The sequence below is a fragment of the Schistocerca gregaria genome, chromosome 3 (assembly GCF_023897955.1).
Source record: "Schistocerca gregaria isolate iqSchGreg1 chromosome 3, iqSchGreg1.2, whole genome shotgun sequence".
NCBI lineage: Eukaryota > Metazoa > Arthropoda > Insecta > Orthoptera > Acrididae > Schistocerca > Schistocerca gregaria.
In genome coordinates, this window is record NC_064922.1 from 842758660 (window position 1) to 842777479 (window position 18820).

At 37.2% G+C, this 18820-nt stretch overlaps 1 protein-coding gene across 4 annotated transcripts in view; it reads left to right on the forward strand.

Moving 5' to 3' along the window:
- LOC126354729 (tyrosine-protein phosphatase 10D) overlaps positions 1-12275 on the forward strand; it is a 341160-nt gene extending 328885 nt beyond the window's left edge. For 2 of the 4 annotated variants that reach the window (XM_050004587.1, XM_050004588.1), the window contains exon 30: positions 10487-10573. Coding sequence is in view for 2 of the 4 variants with exons in the window: in XM_050004589.1 (XP_049860546.1) it covers positions 10487-10518 (32 nt within the window). In the remaining 2 variants the exon portion in view is untranslated. Of the gene's footprint in view, positions 1-10486 lie in introns of all 4 variants that reach the window. The other 2 variants (XM_050004589.1, XM_050004590.1) reach the window with 1 other exon arrangement.
- Positions 12276-18820: the final 6545 nt, after the last annotated feature.

Here is an 18820-nt window from a genome sequence, read left to right on the forward strand (position 1 = left end):
CTGTTTCTACATAAAACATGTCTTTCCATACATCTTAGACATCCGTGCGAGAAGTGTGTATGTAGGTCAGCATATTCCAGCCTGGTGGTAAAATGCAACTTTCTGAGGGAGAGCAACAAAAAGGCCATGAATGTGGTTTTGTTTAATAAATCACCACCACCATCATATTAAAGCCATTTAATGTCTACTGCTGGATAAAGGTCTCCTTCAGACTTGTCATTTTACTGCAGTTGTCGGCAGTACACACCCTTGCTGCTCCTGCACATTTTTTAACGTGTTGTACAAATTGTCCAGTCTGTCACCATTTCGGTTTTTTAAATTTCTCAGAACATAACAAAGAACTGCCTTTGGTCATCTACCATCCATCTGCCTGGATATGTATCATTCTCATCTCCATTACATTTTTGTTACGGTCATTATTACTCCTTCCGCTCCTGTCTGTCTCCTGATCTATTTGTTTACTTTGCAGTCTCTTCTAGTATCTCCCAAACCAAATTGGTTGCTAAACATATTCATTTTTTAATGTTTTGATGTTAAAACGCAGTGTCTCACTACCATAAGTCAAAGTTGCTAATACACATTGACTGCATACTTTCCATTTCAGACATGATGTAAGCAATATTTTGAAACCATGCTTAGGTTACTAACTGCACTCTGGCCGTATTTACACACTTCTGATGGTTTCTTTTGCTGTCCTACCAATAGTGGTAGTCACTGTTTTTCATCAATAACAACATCTGACAGCAACTATTATCCTCATTTGAAATGTCAGCAAATAAATGCCTGACTGAAGAATAATTATTGAATGAGAGAATATTTTCAGATTGTCAGACTTAAATTGAAAAAACAATTTTTTTGAAATCTGGAAAGAAAACATACTAAAAAGAGAGATGGATACAACAGAACTGGCACAGTTTCATTGAAATGCCTGTGACCAACATTTCTTTTTATCACAAGAAATAGTGGTTCTGTTGTTCTCATGTTACAGGTGTGGAAGTAGACATTCACCTTGTGGTCAATGAAAACAAAATAAAATAGCCAAATGAGCTTGCAACATTATGTAAGATTTGCATTGAACAGTACCAACCAGATACAAGCGAAAAAGTTCAGTCAAATATTTTGTGAAATGGTTTGTCAAAAGTAAGAAATGAAATAGATTAGAGAAACATGTGATGCTTCTCATTTGTTGTATGTGATATCGAGCATCATCCAAATGTGTGTCACATGTTTCTTTAACCTGTTTTATTTCTTCCTTTTAGACAGCTCACGTCACAAACCCCCCCCCCCCCCCCCCCTTCTCTCTCTCTCTCTCTCTCTCTCTCTCTCTCTCTCTCTCTCTCTCTCTCTCTCTCTCTCTCTTAGAAAGTATCTTTTTTATTTTCAAATTTTGTTCAGAAAGCAAGATATTTTACAAATCATTTGTTTCCCTAGTGTCTTCTGTTCTCAAAGTGTCCTGATTTAGTACTTGATTCAAAGGAATTTGGAAGAAGTGAATGTTTTGGTATTTAATTTGCCTAGTTAGCAGCAGCTGTTCATGAAATATTTTGATTATCCCTCAGATCACTAATTAAGTTTTTGTTAATTGCTGTGATACCCCCCCCCCCCCCTCTCTCTCTCTCTCTCTCTCTCTCTCTCTCTCTCTCTCTCTCTCTCTCTCTCTCTCTCTTTTTTCCGGGCATAATTTTCCCTCAAATCGCTGATTAATTTCTTAAAATTCCGGTGATTATTTTAAGTAAATAATCTCTTTCCTGTTAGTTTCTCACTCCATTTGTCCATTTCCCACACTTTGTTTGGCTGTGACATTTCAGACAAAAACCCTTTATGTAATTTATAGGGTGCCTTGTTTTCACTCCTCTCAAACATTTGATTGAAAAAGGAAAAAGCAGTGGAACATAAAGTGCATGTATACCTAATGTATGAAGTTTTGTTTTGAGTGCACATATACAATGTTGCACAGGAGCACAAAATACTCCGACAAATAACTTGAAAGTGGACAATATGATTTTAAATACCTCTAGATTTGCAGAGGGCCACGTAATTATTAGCTGATTGTATGGTATCTTCAATAAGCATTGAATAAACTAAAAAATTCAGTTGTCAGTTGTACTGTGGACTCCAAAATACAATTCTTTTTATTTTTGTTTCACCTCGCAAGGCCTTCATGTCCAGTACCCTTTCGTTGTAGCCAGCTACATATGCTAATATGCGGGTGTTTTGTCGATGGACCAAAGCCCAAGGGCAGTACACAGCTCATGCCGATAAGGATACATTACTGATTGACCTCATATTTTGAGGAGGAAAAAGCACATGTGCAGAGGAGGAAAATGCACAAGTGCAAGATATCAGCCATAGGAGTTTATTCCGCATGGAAATTTGAGCCATAACTCTGATGTTATGTAGGTATAATTTTATGAAAGTACAGCTTTTAAACTTTCAAGCACACTGGTGGTTTTTCGTTGGCTCCACTCCACTGCAGCTGCTTAATGCCAGAGCATGAAATGCAGTACATGAGGTGACAACTGGAGTCGTCCTATTCACACGGTTTTGAAGGCAAGGAAAGAGAGTGGGTGAGGTGGACACATTCACCAAATGTGTTATGAACCTTGTTCGAGAAAGCATGTTATTCTGTGCAAAAAGTAGGTCAAATGTATTTTAGTTGTAATACTGTCAGCTTTAAAATCCAAAGAAAATAACACACAGCAGCGGTATTAATAATGAAAGAGTGCTTCACTTCTTTACTGACACACTCATTTGTTTCATTCATTTACACTGCATTTGCAAATGGCAACATAAAAGTGTCTGGTATAAGCTACAGAATAGAAACCACTCACTTTGACATAGTGAACAAAGCATATTACCAAAGTTACAACAGTGTTTCTCACACCACCTGCTCACTGCATTGTACAGTACTTCACAGTCAGACATAAAGTGGCTGCAGTAGAGTGCAGTGAATGCCAACAAAATATACACAAAATATAAAAGCTAACCATTCAGAAGGCCATAAGTGTGTACTTTCAGAATTATGGCTTAAATTTTCACACATGGTAGATTGCTGGGGCCGATATCTTGCCAGTGTGCTTTTCTCCCTTAAAATATGAGGTCAACTGGTGATGTTTCCTTGTAAGACTCAGCTTAGCGCAGCATTCTTACAGTAACCAATCAGGAGGTGTGGGAAAGAAGCCATGTGACTGCCTCTCATATCCCCCTCTAGAGAGATGGCATCTGAATCTCTCTCTCATGTACTTAGAATTCTTCCAGGACAAATGATTGAGACCAGCTGCCCCTGCTGTCTTGTGTTTTAGTTCTCATACAAAGCAGAAAGCTTTAAGCTGTTTGCCTCTGTCACTCTTCTATTGTGCTTTCACCTCAGTCTCTTTCTGTTCTTCAGCATTTGCCCTTGTAAAATCTATTTTGAACTTTTGGCCACTTATCCCACATGCCTATGTGACTGGCAAGTGATACTAAGTACATCCACCCTGGAGGGTCCCAATGTAAACCCTAAACTGCAATAAATGCAGAAATTTTTGTGTTATATTTAAGTCTGTCAGTTACGTTTGACAATCTGATTCTTCCATTCTGTCCATATCTCACATGTGTCTTCTTGCACAGAATATAGCAAAAAATTTTAATCATGTGATAGCTGTTACAGAAACCAAGCCAATAGGTTTCCAAGGGAAATAGCATTTGTGAATTGAAGCAGTTTAAATGGTTAAATGATAAAATTGTAGAAATAGTACTGGGTTGCAGTTATTTTGGTGTAATATATCTTACTGTGAGACATTGGAGATTGCCTGGATCAAAAGTAAATATCCAAGAATATGTGTTACAATTAACAGGAAAGTAAGGAAGAAAACCCAGAAGTGAACCCAAAGAAAGTTCTACAAGGTGATGGCCCTCTCTATGTTAACATGTGGCAGCAAGAACTGGGAAATAAACAGTAATACAAGAGGAAATTTTGAACAATGCTGAGAAGAGATTTCTAAGATTTGTGGCAGGCTGTCAAATAAGGTTTAATGGAAGGTGCTGGAAATCATCAATATAAATGCAGAAAATCAGTAAAACATGCTAAAATGGAAAGTATATATTGAGTGAAAAGACACTAACAGAATTCCAAAGACTGCTGTAGTACAAGCCAGTATGGTGCTGGAATGACCAGATAGGAGGACAATTTACCTTTGACAGTGCAGCCCTGTAGACAGAAATCTTGAAAGTTATGGTGAAACTGAACAGTGCAAAGACGTGGATGGAATACCAACAATGTGGAACAGGCAGATTGCTACTTACCACATACAGGTGGCGTTAAGTTGCAGACAGGCACAACGAAGAAGACTGCTAAAACATAAAGTTTTCAGACAAAGACCTTTTTCAAAACTAGAAAACACACGCAATAGATGTTACTGGATGGGGCAATACATAAAATAACGGAAAGGCAGCCACTCATCTGTAGCAGGTCAACACATGGAGAAAACAGCATTCACACTAGCTTTCAAGCAGTAACTCTTTTTTCCAAGCAAAAGCTCATGCACAAGCCCCGCACACACACACACACACACACACACACACACACACACACACACACACACACTTGGCTGCTGCAGGACTCATTATTGATACTTGGTCGTCAAAAGCAATTGCCTGAGCTAATGGCGGTAGGAGAGGGAAGGGTGGGGGAAGAGGCAGGTATTTTGCACAGATGACTCTGTGGCCAAAGAACAATATGAAGAAATCAAAAATAGATATAGGAAGAGGTAGATGATGGGAATACTGAGCCTATTGGGGAAGGGAGGGTGCAGGAAGAGAAATATAGAGATAAAGAGGGAGAAAAAGGTGGGAGAGAGAAAGGAGAGATGCAAAACACACGCAGAGAGAGAGAGAGAGAGAGAGAGAGAGAGAGAGAGAGAGAGAGAGAGTGAGTGAGTGAGTGAGTGAGTGAGAGTGAGAGAGAGTGAGGGGGGTGGGGGGGGAGGAAGACAGGTGGGAGAAGGTAGTGCATAATGATGTGGATGGAGCAGGAGTGGTGTGGATGGAAGAGAGAAGGGAAGAGTTAAAGTGACACTGTGGGAACAGGTTAGTGGCGATTTAGGCCAGGGGGATTTTGAGAGTGCAGGATATGTTGGAACATGTCTATGTAGTTCAGAAAAACAGCAATTAACATGATAGTATGGCCCTCTACAAATACTATAATTTACTAATTTATCTGAAACAAATGGAAAATTCAGTTGAGAAGCCTGTTTCTTATAAGAAGACAAAATGGTTGGTTATTATGTACCTTCATGAGGGTGAAATTCTGAGCTCTTGTTACTAGAAAAAGCTGTATCTAGCTTTCATAACATGTGTCTTTGTTCCTCAAGGAGAAAAGAAAAACAGGTTAAGGACTGTTGGAAAGGATGTGGAAGTCACTCAGCCCCCAGGGTTAAAGAGAGGCACAAGGAGACAAAGCTGAAAATGAAGGTGTCAGAGAGAGTAGGAAACCAAAAATAGTATGTTGGTAGCCACTGACAGCTTCAGAATAGAGCTGATAGGAGGGCATAACAGAAAGTAAAGGATGATTAAAGAGCAAAATAATTTAAAAATGAAATTAATAGTGTGGTTAACAGCTAGAAGAAAAGAGAAAATGAGAGAGAGAGAGAGAGAGAGAGAGAGAGAGAGAGAGAGAGACAGGGGGTGGGAGGGTGTATTGTATTTGGAATATGATTTCTACAGAAAACAAATTTTGGTTCTTTCAATTACAAATAATTGTCTTGGAAACATTATCATATTCTTACAAATTTTAGTGCAGCTAGTTCGTAGTACTTGAATTGCAGTGTGATATGTGTTTTCACTGTTACTCTTTTGTTCTTTATTTCATGCATATGAGTCATGGTCTGGTGGTGGCCATTTGAAATTTTGTCAAGTAATTATGTAATAAATTCATATAGTAAACAAACTTTCTAGAAATGTTGGTACAGCCACCTTTCAGAAACATAGAAAAAACTTTTATGTATATTTACTAGAAATGACAGTTTTATCACTGACAGTAAAACTGCACAAATCAACAAACACTACTTATATATTCAGTACATAACTTTTTTAAATTCTTTTTATGTGGTTAAGTAAACTGACACAAGTTCCACTTGCATTGGTTTCAACTTTTGAAATTCTCTATACAGATCACTAGAGTCCAGAATTTTGGTGCTAAATGATCTAGGCAGTCAGGTTCAAAATACGTCCATTAACTTCTCCATGTTGTGTATGTCGATTCAGCTTCTGTTTATTCATGTTCAAATCCACTGTTTAACAAAACGTCTTCACAATTAAACAACAACCTGTGAAATTACATTTCCTGTCATACAGGTCAGAAAAAAGTTTCCAACTATGCATTTTTCTGTCATTTCTCATCTTTCCATTAGTGAGATTATTATCAACAAAAAGGGGGAACTTAATTAATCACATAAGTTTGAAATTAATTTTTCTTTAATAACATAAGATCCATATATTATACATCTGGGGTTGTGCATGTGACCTGTAATGACCATTAAGCTGTCAGTGGAGATGAATCAATGCACACATTTTGTAGGCTGCTATGTGAGATAGACTGCAACACATCAAGCTCTGCAACCAGATCTCAACTGCTGGGATTGTATGACTCTCTACTAACCACTCTAATGAACTAAAACTTATTTTAACTAATTCAGTGACAATAACAGTCAAGAGCCAAAAGAGCTCGCCATCTTGTTCTTGGGTAATTCATCCATCTCCTTTGTGATATCAGAATTGTATATACATCTTTCCACTCAACCTGTGTTTCACAATTTGTGCAAATATATAGTTGTAAGAGGTAAGTATGCTAATGAAATGCGCTGGTGGAATGTAAATAATTTAGGAGTAAAAATGTCCACGTATGTGACACACACACACACACACACACACACACACACACACACACACAAAGAGAGAGATAGAGAGAGAGAGAGAGAGAGAGGTGGGGCTAACTATGCCAGGGCTGCAGTCCTGAAGCTTGACTTGTGTGGGGTGGAGAGCTTGAAGGGAGAAAGGTGGTCGGGAGCTGGTGGGAGGGTTTCAGAAGTGGGAAGAAGAGGTGGCAGGTGCACATGGTAGGAATGTGACACAGTCATTGGCATGGTGAGTTTGTGCAGCACACATTGCCGATGACGTGGAGAAGTCACAGGCGTATTTTGTTTCATCAGAGGCAGAGCTACCTGTGAATGTGTTCATGTTGTATACCAGCCTGCTGCAATTTCTGCACAGTATTTTATGTGGCCGTGATCACAAACCATCTGTCCATGAGGACAGCTGCCATACTGTGCCAAAGAGCAGAGGGTCACCCAGTGGAGGAACCCTTTGCTGAACACAATGTGCCAGATTTCAGTGGCTGCTTTACACCAGGTGCTGTTTCATAGAAATGAGTGAAATCATCTAGTACAGCCTGTATTAAGTATTGGAGTGTCTCTTTCTCTTCAGATATCAGTATATTTTATTCCAAGTTGTCACGTTGCTCTTTCTCTCACAGTAGAAAATTGCTTTCTTGTTAGTTTAAATCTCACATAAGCTTCACACCATTTTTCCGCTGAGTGTAAATTATTAGGAATTCCATCACACATTTTTTGAGCTTTGAAGTGCAACTTATACTTGGTGCCCTAGCTTCTGATGCCATTCTTGTTTTTCTCCTTCTGCCAGTAGCGATTGCATCTGTGATTTAATTGTTAATTGTTGCTTCATGCTGTCTATTTCTTGCTTTTGGTCCTTCAAAAATAAGTATTTTATCTGTATAAATTTGAACAAACTGTGTACTAAACTCAACTGTACAATCTGTTTTCAGTGATATCATTCACAGGCATCACATTTTTACTCAGTTCAGGAACATATACTACATCCTTGAGAATGCAGTTTCAATCAACAAAGTTTCATATTGCCACTAGCTTCAAAGATCCACCTTTTTTGGCAACTTCCACAACACTGTCGTAGTCTTTCACATTTTTTAACTTGTCTATTTCATTATGCAAATGTTCTGTACATACACTGCCAACAACGATGACCATTTTTTCTTTCTCATCAGCTTCTTCTGAAAACTTCTTGTGTTGCAGTTACATGAAGTATGTGCTTTCATGTTCTGTTCAGTGATATCTTCTTTCTTGTTTTCTTCAGTGGCTGGATTTTCATTGGTGTCTTTTTTTTTTTCCTAGTGAGATTCCTGCTTGAAAGGCCTTGTTTTTGGTTCTTGAATTGTACTTTTGTTTTTAAAGTAGCACTCCCCTTTTCTGTGATTATTTTTTTGTATATAGAACAGTGTTCTTTCTCCTTAGACTTCTTGCAAATACCTCCATGTCCACCAAATTTGTTACACATTAAATTCTCCTTTTATTTTTGTTAAAATGAACGTCAGAGGCAATGCTATCTGCTTGGTTATTACTCTTCAATCATCCTTCTTCTTTTATGAGCTTAGCAATTAGAATTTCCATAGTCTTCTCATCACTAAGATTGAATCCTATACCAGAGAATTTTTTTTAATTTGTCTGGTGAAATGGACTGTATCTTGGGTATGAGAATAGTATCTGATAACGTTTCTGACTAGAGACTATATGATTCAAATGCTATATTCTATAGAGCTCTTCTCTTTGTAGTCTTGTCTCTAGTTTTATCATTTTTGAAATTCTAAAGCTCTTGAAGCATCTGCTATGTTCTTTGAGAAGCATTCCTTTTCTATATTATTTTATCATATATAGCCTTGTACGCTTCACAACAAAACACATGTGACTTTCAATTTTTGTCAGTTGCCCTCATTATATATATTTTGTCTTGCTACAATTCTGTTTTTCTTGTGTCATATTTTTCAAGTGATTCAGTTTCATCCCCAACACCACACACATCTTAGGTGGTAAACAGCATTCCGATTTTGATATCCTACCTGGTGAAATTACTGCTGTTCTTGAGCACTGGAATATAGTGAAATTCTTCATTTTCCCGAGACATTTTAAGTGCTTTGATCTTTGCCTTTTTTTCAATGTTTTTTGTTTTTCCTTACGATGTTTCTTTGTTGATTTCAAGAAATTTTTAATTATTCAGGCCACTGATTATTTTATATTTTATCTATTTTTTTAAGGCTCTGGAGCCATACCCTGTCACATTTTTTTCTGCTGTATTCACTTTATTTGAATATTATGAAACGCACACCAATTGAACGATACAACTTTTGTCATCATCTTTGTATCTACAGACCATTCTGCTGTTCATGTTGATGGCCAACCTTTGAAAACATAGAGCAAACATTGTGTTTTATGAATGTTCCAACAACCAGTAACAGTATTTACTTACTGCAGCTGGCATATTTATCACAGTTGATTTGTGACATAAATTCTCTGAATGGTTTCCTTCTGTAAAGAGTAATTCACTGATCCCATTCTTCTTCACCTGATGCAGGGATCAGTTAAAAAAAATACTCTCTCACTTTTCAGAATTATAAAAACTTGCCTTACACAGCTAAGAAGAAATAGTTATTATTTTATTACATATACAATTTACACATAATTTTTCTTCTCCAGAATACATTTCACTCCCTGCCTGTTAAAGTTCTTTTCATTTCAACTCTTAAGGGAGCCCTGGTCTTTTGTCACCTAGAAGTGATTCTCTCCTCACTTCATCTCGAGCATACTTTGTCCCTGGTATTTCCTACTTTCTCAGAAAGGTCTGCCATTTCTCATAGATGCTTTGTCATCAGTATATCCAGATTACAAAGATCACGTGGCATATCTAGCATCATGGTGCTGGAAACCCATAATGATGTTAATGATGTAGAAATTCTCACCTGTAAGCTGTCCATATGCAACAGCAAGAGTACACCAGTGTTAATGCCAATGTCATGTCAGTCTAACAAGCACAGCTAATTTGCCATCAGTTTTCTCTTAAGAAAGTGATATTAAGAATTGTTCTTATCCTAAATGTCAGTGTATTACCCGCTAGCTTTCTCTTGCTCACAAATAAATGTAGCAAAAATGGCTTAGTGTGTAAATAATGTGCACCATTCTAGATTGACGATACAAGTAACCATATAATTCAAAGTGTTCATGTGCAGCAATATCTGTTTCCTAACAATCTGTTTGATATATATATTTTTGAAGTGTAACTTGAATTTTTCATGAAGTAGCTGTATGGTCACCTTTTTCCAAGTCTATGTCCTCACTTTCATTTAATGTGTACCACCGCTTACTAACTACTGTAAAAAAAGTTAATATGAACTCATTTTTAGAAGGTGTGCAGAACAGTGCACAATAAAGAAAAAAAATGTGACACTTTGAAAGGAGGCTCTTTCCCAAAATTGGAATAAATTAAATAAAACTTTGCTTTTGCATGTAATGAACTTCAGCATGGAAGGAATGTTGCTCTATTATATAGACTCAGTGCAAATCAGATGCTGCAGAATGTTACCTGTTATTTCACTAACTAAAAAAATTGTACTACTGGTTGTATATAATACAATTTTTTGTTGCAGATGATGAGGGCATTGCTGAATCTGGGATGTGACCAGTACAAATTCTGGAAAGACAATAATGGTGGTTGAGTTATTGTGGGCTGCTGTGATTCATTTCCATGAAATATGGTGGAGCATCTTACAACCTTTTACAGTGTTTTAGTGAATGAAACATATGGATTTTTATATTTTATAAGACTTTTAATGAAGCAGAGTTTTTGGTGACCACAGTGTCAGCATATTCATTGGTGCTATAAAGAGTCAATAAGAATCTGCAGTGTGTTAAAGGAACTGAACTTAATGTCTCCATGTGTGTGTCAAAAATACTCTCAGCAATAGTTTGCTATAGAATATCTTCCATGTAGGTGAGATTATATATTTTGACAGATGACTTTTTAATATAATAGTTTTATGCTGTATTTTATATTTTAATGACCTTATTGTGAGGAAAAGTTTCTGCAAAAAGGTATTTTAAGATTTGTTTCTTATACGTCACACTTGTGGCTGTCATAATTTTGCAGTATTGATTTGGAAAGAAAATCAGTCCTGTGCTTGCAGGTTTTGTGCCAGATACATTCCTTATTTCCTTATGTTATTTAACTGTAGTATAAAGAAAAATGCTGTATACATGTGGGAGAATGCTATGTAGAATCTCATTTTCTATGGAAATTAATCCCTGTTCATAATGGTGAACTGATTGATAATTCTCATTTCATGTTGTTGTTATCTTTAAAATAGAAGCCCAGTATTATTTCTATTATTACAATAGTCCTCAAGTAGTAAATAATATACAGATAAACACTATAAACAGATTAGTGTGGCAGCTTTGAATAAAAATGTACAAGAGTAGAAATAACAGGAAATACTTTGTCTTTCACTGGTGAGTGCCTATGATCTGGAGCTGGCTTATGCTGGAGAAAACCCACAGATGATGTCAGTGTATTTGCATTATTCATTTTCTGATCTTGTTTCCTTTCTGACTAAATCACTATATTCATAGCACAAAATGATAAGCAATAAATCAACAGATTTGTCAGTATAATTTTGTGCCATTTATAGCTTTTTCTATGAAAAAACTAATTTTATTGCAAAGTTCAGTTAATGAATAATGAGAAGTGACTGAGGAGAGGCATGTGAATGTTTATGTGAAGTTAAGAGAGATAAACAGATATTATTTTGTGGCCTTCAGCAGTATGTTAGGGTTGACAACATGTAATAAGGCAGCTGTTTGTACATTGTACAATCACAAATTAAGTATTGGGTTCCAGTGCAGCACATAAAAATAGTGCCATGAGCTGCACTCAAGTATAAGATGCTGTTGACTGATGAATCTCTGATGTACTTTCCTTGGTCTCGGTGCACTATGGTAGAAGCTATCTTAATGTAGGCATGGAATCATAATGTTGAGCATCTACCATGGAACACCTTACTTATTTTACTGTTGGACAGCATATTATTTTTGTATAATAAATTTGACCTATAAGCCTGACTTTTCTATTGTCGTGCTGGAAAGATACAGGGAATGTAATTTGGGAAGAAATAGCTTCTTGTGTCTGTGTTAAAGATGTTTGACAACATTGTGTGCATGCCTTTGTTGTGTAAGTGCTGTTTATTGGCTTCCTGTCTCTTTTCATGTTGTGATAATTCCTGTTGTCTCTATCATTAACATACAGGCCTATTTATAAATAATGATATAAATTGCTCCAAATGATGATTTTTATTTTTTGGCATTTTCTTTAGTCTCATTTCTTCACTCATGTGAAATCTGATGAACACTTGATTTTTTATAAAATAAAGAAACCAGACTGTACCTGCAAATTGTTTACATTCTGAAATTTTGTACTTTATTTTTAGCATTTATGTTTCACTATATAAAATATGTTCACTTAGTAATATTGAATATGTGATATGTTTTGAATGAAAGAAAGTTGTGTCAGCTTGACAACTACTAGTACCGGAACAAAAAAAGCATGGAGCTAACACACACATGAAATAATAGTAACAATAATAATAATAATAATAATAATAATAATAATAGTGAAAACAGGCACTGATTTCCAGATTTAGGGCAATTAAGACAGTTTCTTCATCAAAAGAAAATGACAAATAAGAAATAAGGAAAGGGAACTATAGATACAGATGCAGTAGGAAGGAGGAAGTCACACCAAAATATATATCAGGACACATCTGAAATATAGGAAAGTCTGCTACTTTGAATTTATTTTTTATGAACTACTTTATAATTATTGTGGTTATTTCTGTGACTCACAAATTATTTGTAAATTTAATTAAGTCAGTAAAGTGCAATTATTCATAGATAAGTAAAATGAAGCAGTTACCAATAATTTTTGTAAGTGACCAAATATAAGCTGCTGGGAAATGAACAAAAGATAGACAGCAAATATTTGTGTTTCTGTTTGGAATATTAGCAAATGGTATAAAGAAGATAATCAACTCAATTGGTCTTGAAGTATTGTTAGTATAAGAGTAACGTGTTATCAGTGATACTGTAAGAAAAATCTCTGATGCTAGTTCAGCATGATGAGTTCTAAAACGAATCTCAGAATATTAACAGTGCCTTACAATTATATTTCTTAAATTACTCTCAGACAGGATCGTTGGCCAATACTCACATGCAGTAGATGAAATTCATAGTAATTGCCAATAAAAATGTAAAGCAGAAAAAACATAGCATTGCTTTTGGGACCTATATCTTTCTTTCTCAGAGAAGAAAAAGGAATTTGTGTGGGATGATTAAAAAGGATGGGCATGTCACTAAGCTCAGAGCTCCTGAAGGTGAATGGAGACAAAGGTGAAGGAGAAGGTGTCAGAAAGAGAGTGTGGAAGGTCAAGTGCAGTACGTTGGTAAACACTGTGGCAGCTTCAGTTAGAAATAATAGGAGACAGAGTGAGAAGATAAAAAGGTAAAAAAAAAAATAATTTAGTAAGTAATGAAATTCAGGTGTTGGGGCCAGGATGTGTTGGAGACAAAGTTCATATCACAGATGTTTAGGAGAGCTACTACTGGATGGGAGGATGCAGACGGCACATGTAGCTAGTATAGTGGGCAGTGGTCTCTTGAGTCTTGCTGTGAAGCATTCACTGCAATTAGGTACTGAGTTTCATCAATGTGGACAGTCAGAATTGGCACATTCATGAGCTCAACCAGTTTAGTGGTGCTCATTCTTGTATAAAAAGCCATGTATTGAGTACATTAATTAGTAAACAATGTGCATTTCATCACACATTGCTCTTTCACTAAAATTTAAGATTTACCAGTGTTGAAGTAAATAGTACATCTATGTCTACATGGATACTCTGCTGCAAATCACATTTAAGTGCTGGCAGAGGGTTCATTGAACCACTTTCACAATAATTCTCTATTATACCAATCTTGTACAGCAGACAGGACAAATAGCCACCTATATCTTTCCATTTGAGCTCCAATTTCCCTTATTTTACTGTAATGATTGTTTCTCGCTATGTAGATCGGTGTCAACAAAATATTTTCGCATTCAGAGGAGAAAGTTGTTGATTGAAATTTCATGAGAAGATTCCACTACAGCAAAAATGCCTTTGTTAAAATGATGTCCACCCCAAATCCTCTTATCATTTCAGTGACCCTCTCTCCCCTATTTCGCAGTAATACAAAACGTGCTGCCCCCTTCTTTGAACTTCCTCAATGTACTCCGTCAATCTGATGTGATAATGATTCCACACTGTGCTACAGTATTCTTAAAGAGGATGGACAATTGTAGTGTAAGCCATCTCTTTAGTAGATCTGCTACATTTTCTAAGTGTCCTATCAATAAAACGCCATCTTTGGTTAGCCTTCCCCACAATATTTTGTGTGTGTTCCTTCCAACTTAAGTTGTTCGTAATTATAATTCCTAGATATTTAGTTGCATTTGCAGCCTTTAGATTTCAGTGATTTATCGTGTAATTGAAGTTTAATGGATTTCTTTTGCCATCATGTGGATGATTTCTCACTTTTTGTTATTTAGAGTCAATTGCCAATTTTTGCAGCATGCAGCTGTCTTTTCTAAATTGTTTTGCTATTTGTTTTGATCTTCTGATGACTTTGCTAGTCAATAAACAACAGCATCATCTGCAAACAACCTTAGACGGCTGCTCAGGTTGTCTTCTAAATCGTTTATTTAGAAAAGGACAAAAAAATCACAAAACCATTCACATAACTGAGATGATATTCAATAAGCACACAATTTCATTACAAGCCGCTTGTGTGGTAAAGTGTCAAAAGCCTTCTGGAAATCTATAAATGTGGAATCAATTTGAAACCTCTTGTCAGTAGCACTCAACTTATGTGAGTAAAGAGCTATTCGCATTTCACAACACCGTTGTTTTCCAAATCCATGTTCACTGTGTGTCAATAGGCTATTTTCTTTGAGGTAATTCATAATATTCGAACACAGTGTATGTTCCAAAATCCTGCTGCATATTGATATGGCCCTGTAATTTAATGGTTTACTCCTACTACCTTTCTTGAATATTGGTGTGACCTGTGCAACTTTCCAATCTTTGGATACAGATCTTTCATAGAGCAAATGGTTGTTTATGATTGTTAAGTATGGAATTATTGTATCAGCTTACTCTAAAAGGAACCTAACTCACATACAGTCTGTACCAGAAGACTTGCTTTTGGTAAGTGATTTAAGTTACTTCACTACTCTGAGGATATGTATTTCCACGTTACTAATGATGGCAGCTGTTCTTGTTTGGAATTTTATAATATTTACTTTGGTGAAGGAATTTTGGAAGGCTGTGTTTAGTAACTCTGCTTTGGCAGCACTGTCATCAATAGTATTTCCAATGCTATTATGCAGAGAAGGCATTTATTGTGTCTTGCCACTAGCATACTTCACATATGACCAGAGTCTCTTTGGATTTTGTGCCAGGTCTTGAAACAAAAATTAGTTGTGGAAACTATTATAAGCATTGTGCACTGAAGTCATGCTAAATTTCGAGCTTCAGCAAAGGATTGCCAATCTTAGAGATTTTGTGTCCATTTAAATTTGGTATGTTTCTTTTGTTGTTCTCCAACAGTGCTGTGGCCCGTTTTGTGTACCAAGGAGGACCAGCTCTGTTGTTTGTTAATTTATTTGGTGTAAATCTCACAGTTGCTGCTACTATTTCTTTGAATTCAAGCCACATCTGGTCTATACTTACATTGTTAACTTGAAAGGCATGGAGATTGTCTCTCAGGAAAACGTCAAGTGAATTTTTATCTACTTTTTTCGTTTATTTTTGGAGGATTTGGGAGTTCCAATATTCAATCTCACTAAGCAGCCCTTTGTTCACTAATCCCTGTATGTGTTTTGATGCTTGTTATTTGCTCAGGATTATTTGTTGATAAGAGTGAGTGTTTTCACAACCATTTTCTATTTGCTTAGGGTCATGAACTAACTGCTCGAAATAATTTTCAAAGCATGCATTTAGCGCAATTGCGGATGATGTTTTATGCATACCTCCGGATTTAAACTTGTATTTTTGCCAACATATCAAGGGTAATTAAAGTCACCATCAACTATAATTGTATAAGTCATTGACGTGTTTGAAATTAAATTCAAGTTTTCTTTGAACCTCTCAGGAATTGTATCATCTGAATTGGGAGGTTGGTAAAAAGATCCAGTTATTACTTTGTTCAGTCTCCAAGAATGACTTCTGTGCATACTAACTACCAGGAACTAAATGCTTCAATTTCATGACAAGATAAACTACTTCTAACAGCAACTGAACTTATCTTCATCTGTAGCCACCTTTCAGAGCCTACAACAATTTGAGTATCAATGCTTTCAATTAGCGTTTGGAGCTCTGGTACTTTCCCAACACAGCTACGACAATTTACAACTGCTATTTGGATTGTTGCTGTATCTACACTCTTCCTATGTTTGACCTGCACCCTTTGAGCCTGAAGCCCTTTTTGTATTTCCCAGAGACCCTCTAACCTAAAAAATCGCCCAATCCAGCCCCTGCTACCTTTGTAGCTGCCTCCTGCATGTAGTGATCTCCTGACCTATTCGGCGGAACGCGATACTCAACCGCCCTATGGTGTGAGTCGAGAAATCTGCAGCCTACACAGGTGCAGAACTGTCTGAGCCTCTGATTCAGACCCTCCACTTGGCTCTGTACCAAAGGTCTGCAATTGCTCCTGTTGACAATGCTGCAAATGGTGAGCTCTGCTTTCATCTCATAAGCAAGACTGGCAGCCTTTACCACTTCTGTTAGCCACTCAAAACCAGAGAGAATCTCTTCTGATTCAAAGTGACACATATCATTGGTACCAGTTGCTGCTGCCTGACTGGCTGCCTAACGCCAACAACCAGTCACTAGCTTTCAAAACTAATGGTAGTGTGTGTTTGGAATATAGATAATGTCATAAGGTTTGATGTGGATGTTATGGAAGTTAGGAGAGTGATGGAAGGAGACAGTGAGCTGTGTGGTATTGATACCAGGGTTTCACGATTTTGTGTCGAGGCTTGCTTCAAGACAATCATAGCCTTGGCAAAGTGATTATATATTTAGGCATTCAAAGACTGGGTGGTACTGTGTAATATTGGAGGGGGCTTCTGTATTTTTTGGAAGGGCAGTTGTATTCGTCGGAGAATCAGAGGTGGGGGGACAGCTCAAGAGATCTTTGTATGGGCATGAACTTGGGTTTAGTTGAGAAATGCTGTTGTGGGAACAAAAACCGACCAGTGAAGCATAAAAAGTAAGAGTTTTATTCTATGCTGATGTAGCTGAAAAAGAAATTTTCACTTCTGATTGTGATCGTGAGGGGGGGGGGGGGGGGGGTGAGTTATGAAATTTAAATATGTATGGGTTTCATTTCTGGTCTACATAATTGGTAATGAGCAGTTTTAAGTCACAGAGACATGTTTCGCATTACATTTGTTAAACATGGAAGGTACAAATGGCTTTTGACAAACAGTTGGTAATGAGATACAGTAGCTTCAAGAGATGGAACTTTCAGAACTCTTGACATTGAGAAAGCTTTTGATGTGGAAGACGTGGCAGCTGTCTAAGCAAGATGGGCACGAGGAAATCATGAGCTGTAGTCGTCAAGCCTCACTGAGAATTTTTTGCTTGCCAATTTGTTTGTGCCTGTCGCACAGCATCTGCAGTTGCGAGCACATCTATCTACACCCACAACAAGACAAATGGTTTGCGACTGTAGAGAACATTTTATGTCCACAACCATACGTATGGTTTGCAGTCGTGGAGAACATTTTTGCACAACAGATCACAGAAGAATGTGAACAATTTATGCTGACAATTAGCAATTTGTACCAGAGAGCGAAAATGATAACAGTGTAATTCTACATCTGGCTCACCAACAAGCATACCTTATGCTAAAGATTTCGCTAATTACATGCTGCATGAAGTTACCTAAGCAGAGGCTATCACAAATGCTTCACAAGAAGGAATGTGGGAACAGAAACCCCTTGGAATTTTGGAGGCATTTGTGTGCAATAGTGGATGTTAGTATAATATCTAATCAGTTGCTTTTACATATCTGACGACAACAACTCCCACCTCGAGTGCAGTTGACATTAATAGCATATGAGGGGTAACTGTAGGATGAGCTACTTCAAGTAAGTGATATAGCATATGCCACAAAGGAGTCAACTGCTGTGGCATCCATAGCAGTGATAACTACCTGCGTGACAGCTGAAGGCAACAAATATGCACTTGAGTTCTTGGAGGAGCCAATGACAAATTGTGCTGTCGCATCTTGTTGACAATCACCAAACATTGCTGAAGAACTCCTAGAGCTAGAAAGATTGGCAGACAGTACAGAACTCATAGTTATGGACAGAGTCCGATAAGAGTTTGCGGTTGTGGCGTACATCCAACTTACAGTCATTAGATCCCAGTCAAGGTCAAGCTTGCACTGATATCTGCTGTTACCACAGACAATGCAAGCCCCAAGCTACAAAGTGCACAATAATGTGTGAGTACCCAAATGTCAAGGGCAGTCCAAATTAGGTGCCATGGATGGCAACACTTACAATCAGGGCCGTCAATGCAAGAAGAGTCATACTGTAGCTGAACGCAGACTGACACACGGTAAAGGTAAGACCCGTGGTGGCATTCTCATTTCTATTTTGATGAGTCACAGCATGGCATCGCATGAGTTGCACATGGTCAATAATATTTCAGGCTTAAGTTTTTTAATAGACTCTTCCAGTTATGGGCACGTTAAGACGACGAAGCATGAGCCCTTACAGCTGCTAGCTGTGAGCAACTCTAGCATCAGCACATATGTGTGCAAAGAACTGATGATAAACGTTGGCTCTTGTATTCAATACAAGTGGAGTTTCGTGGTGGCAGACA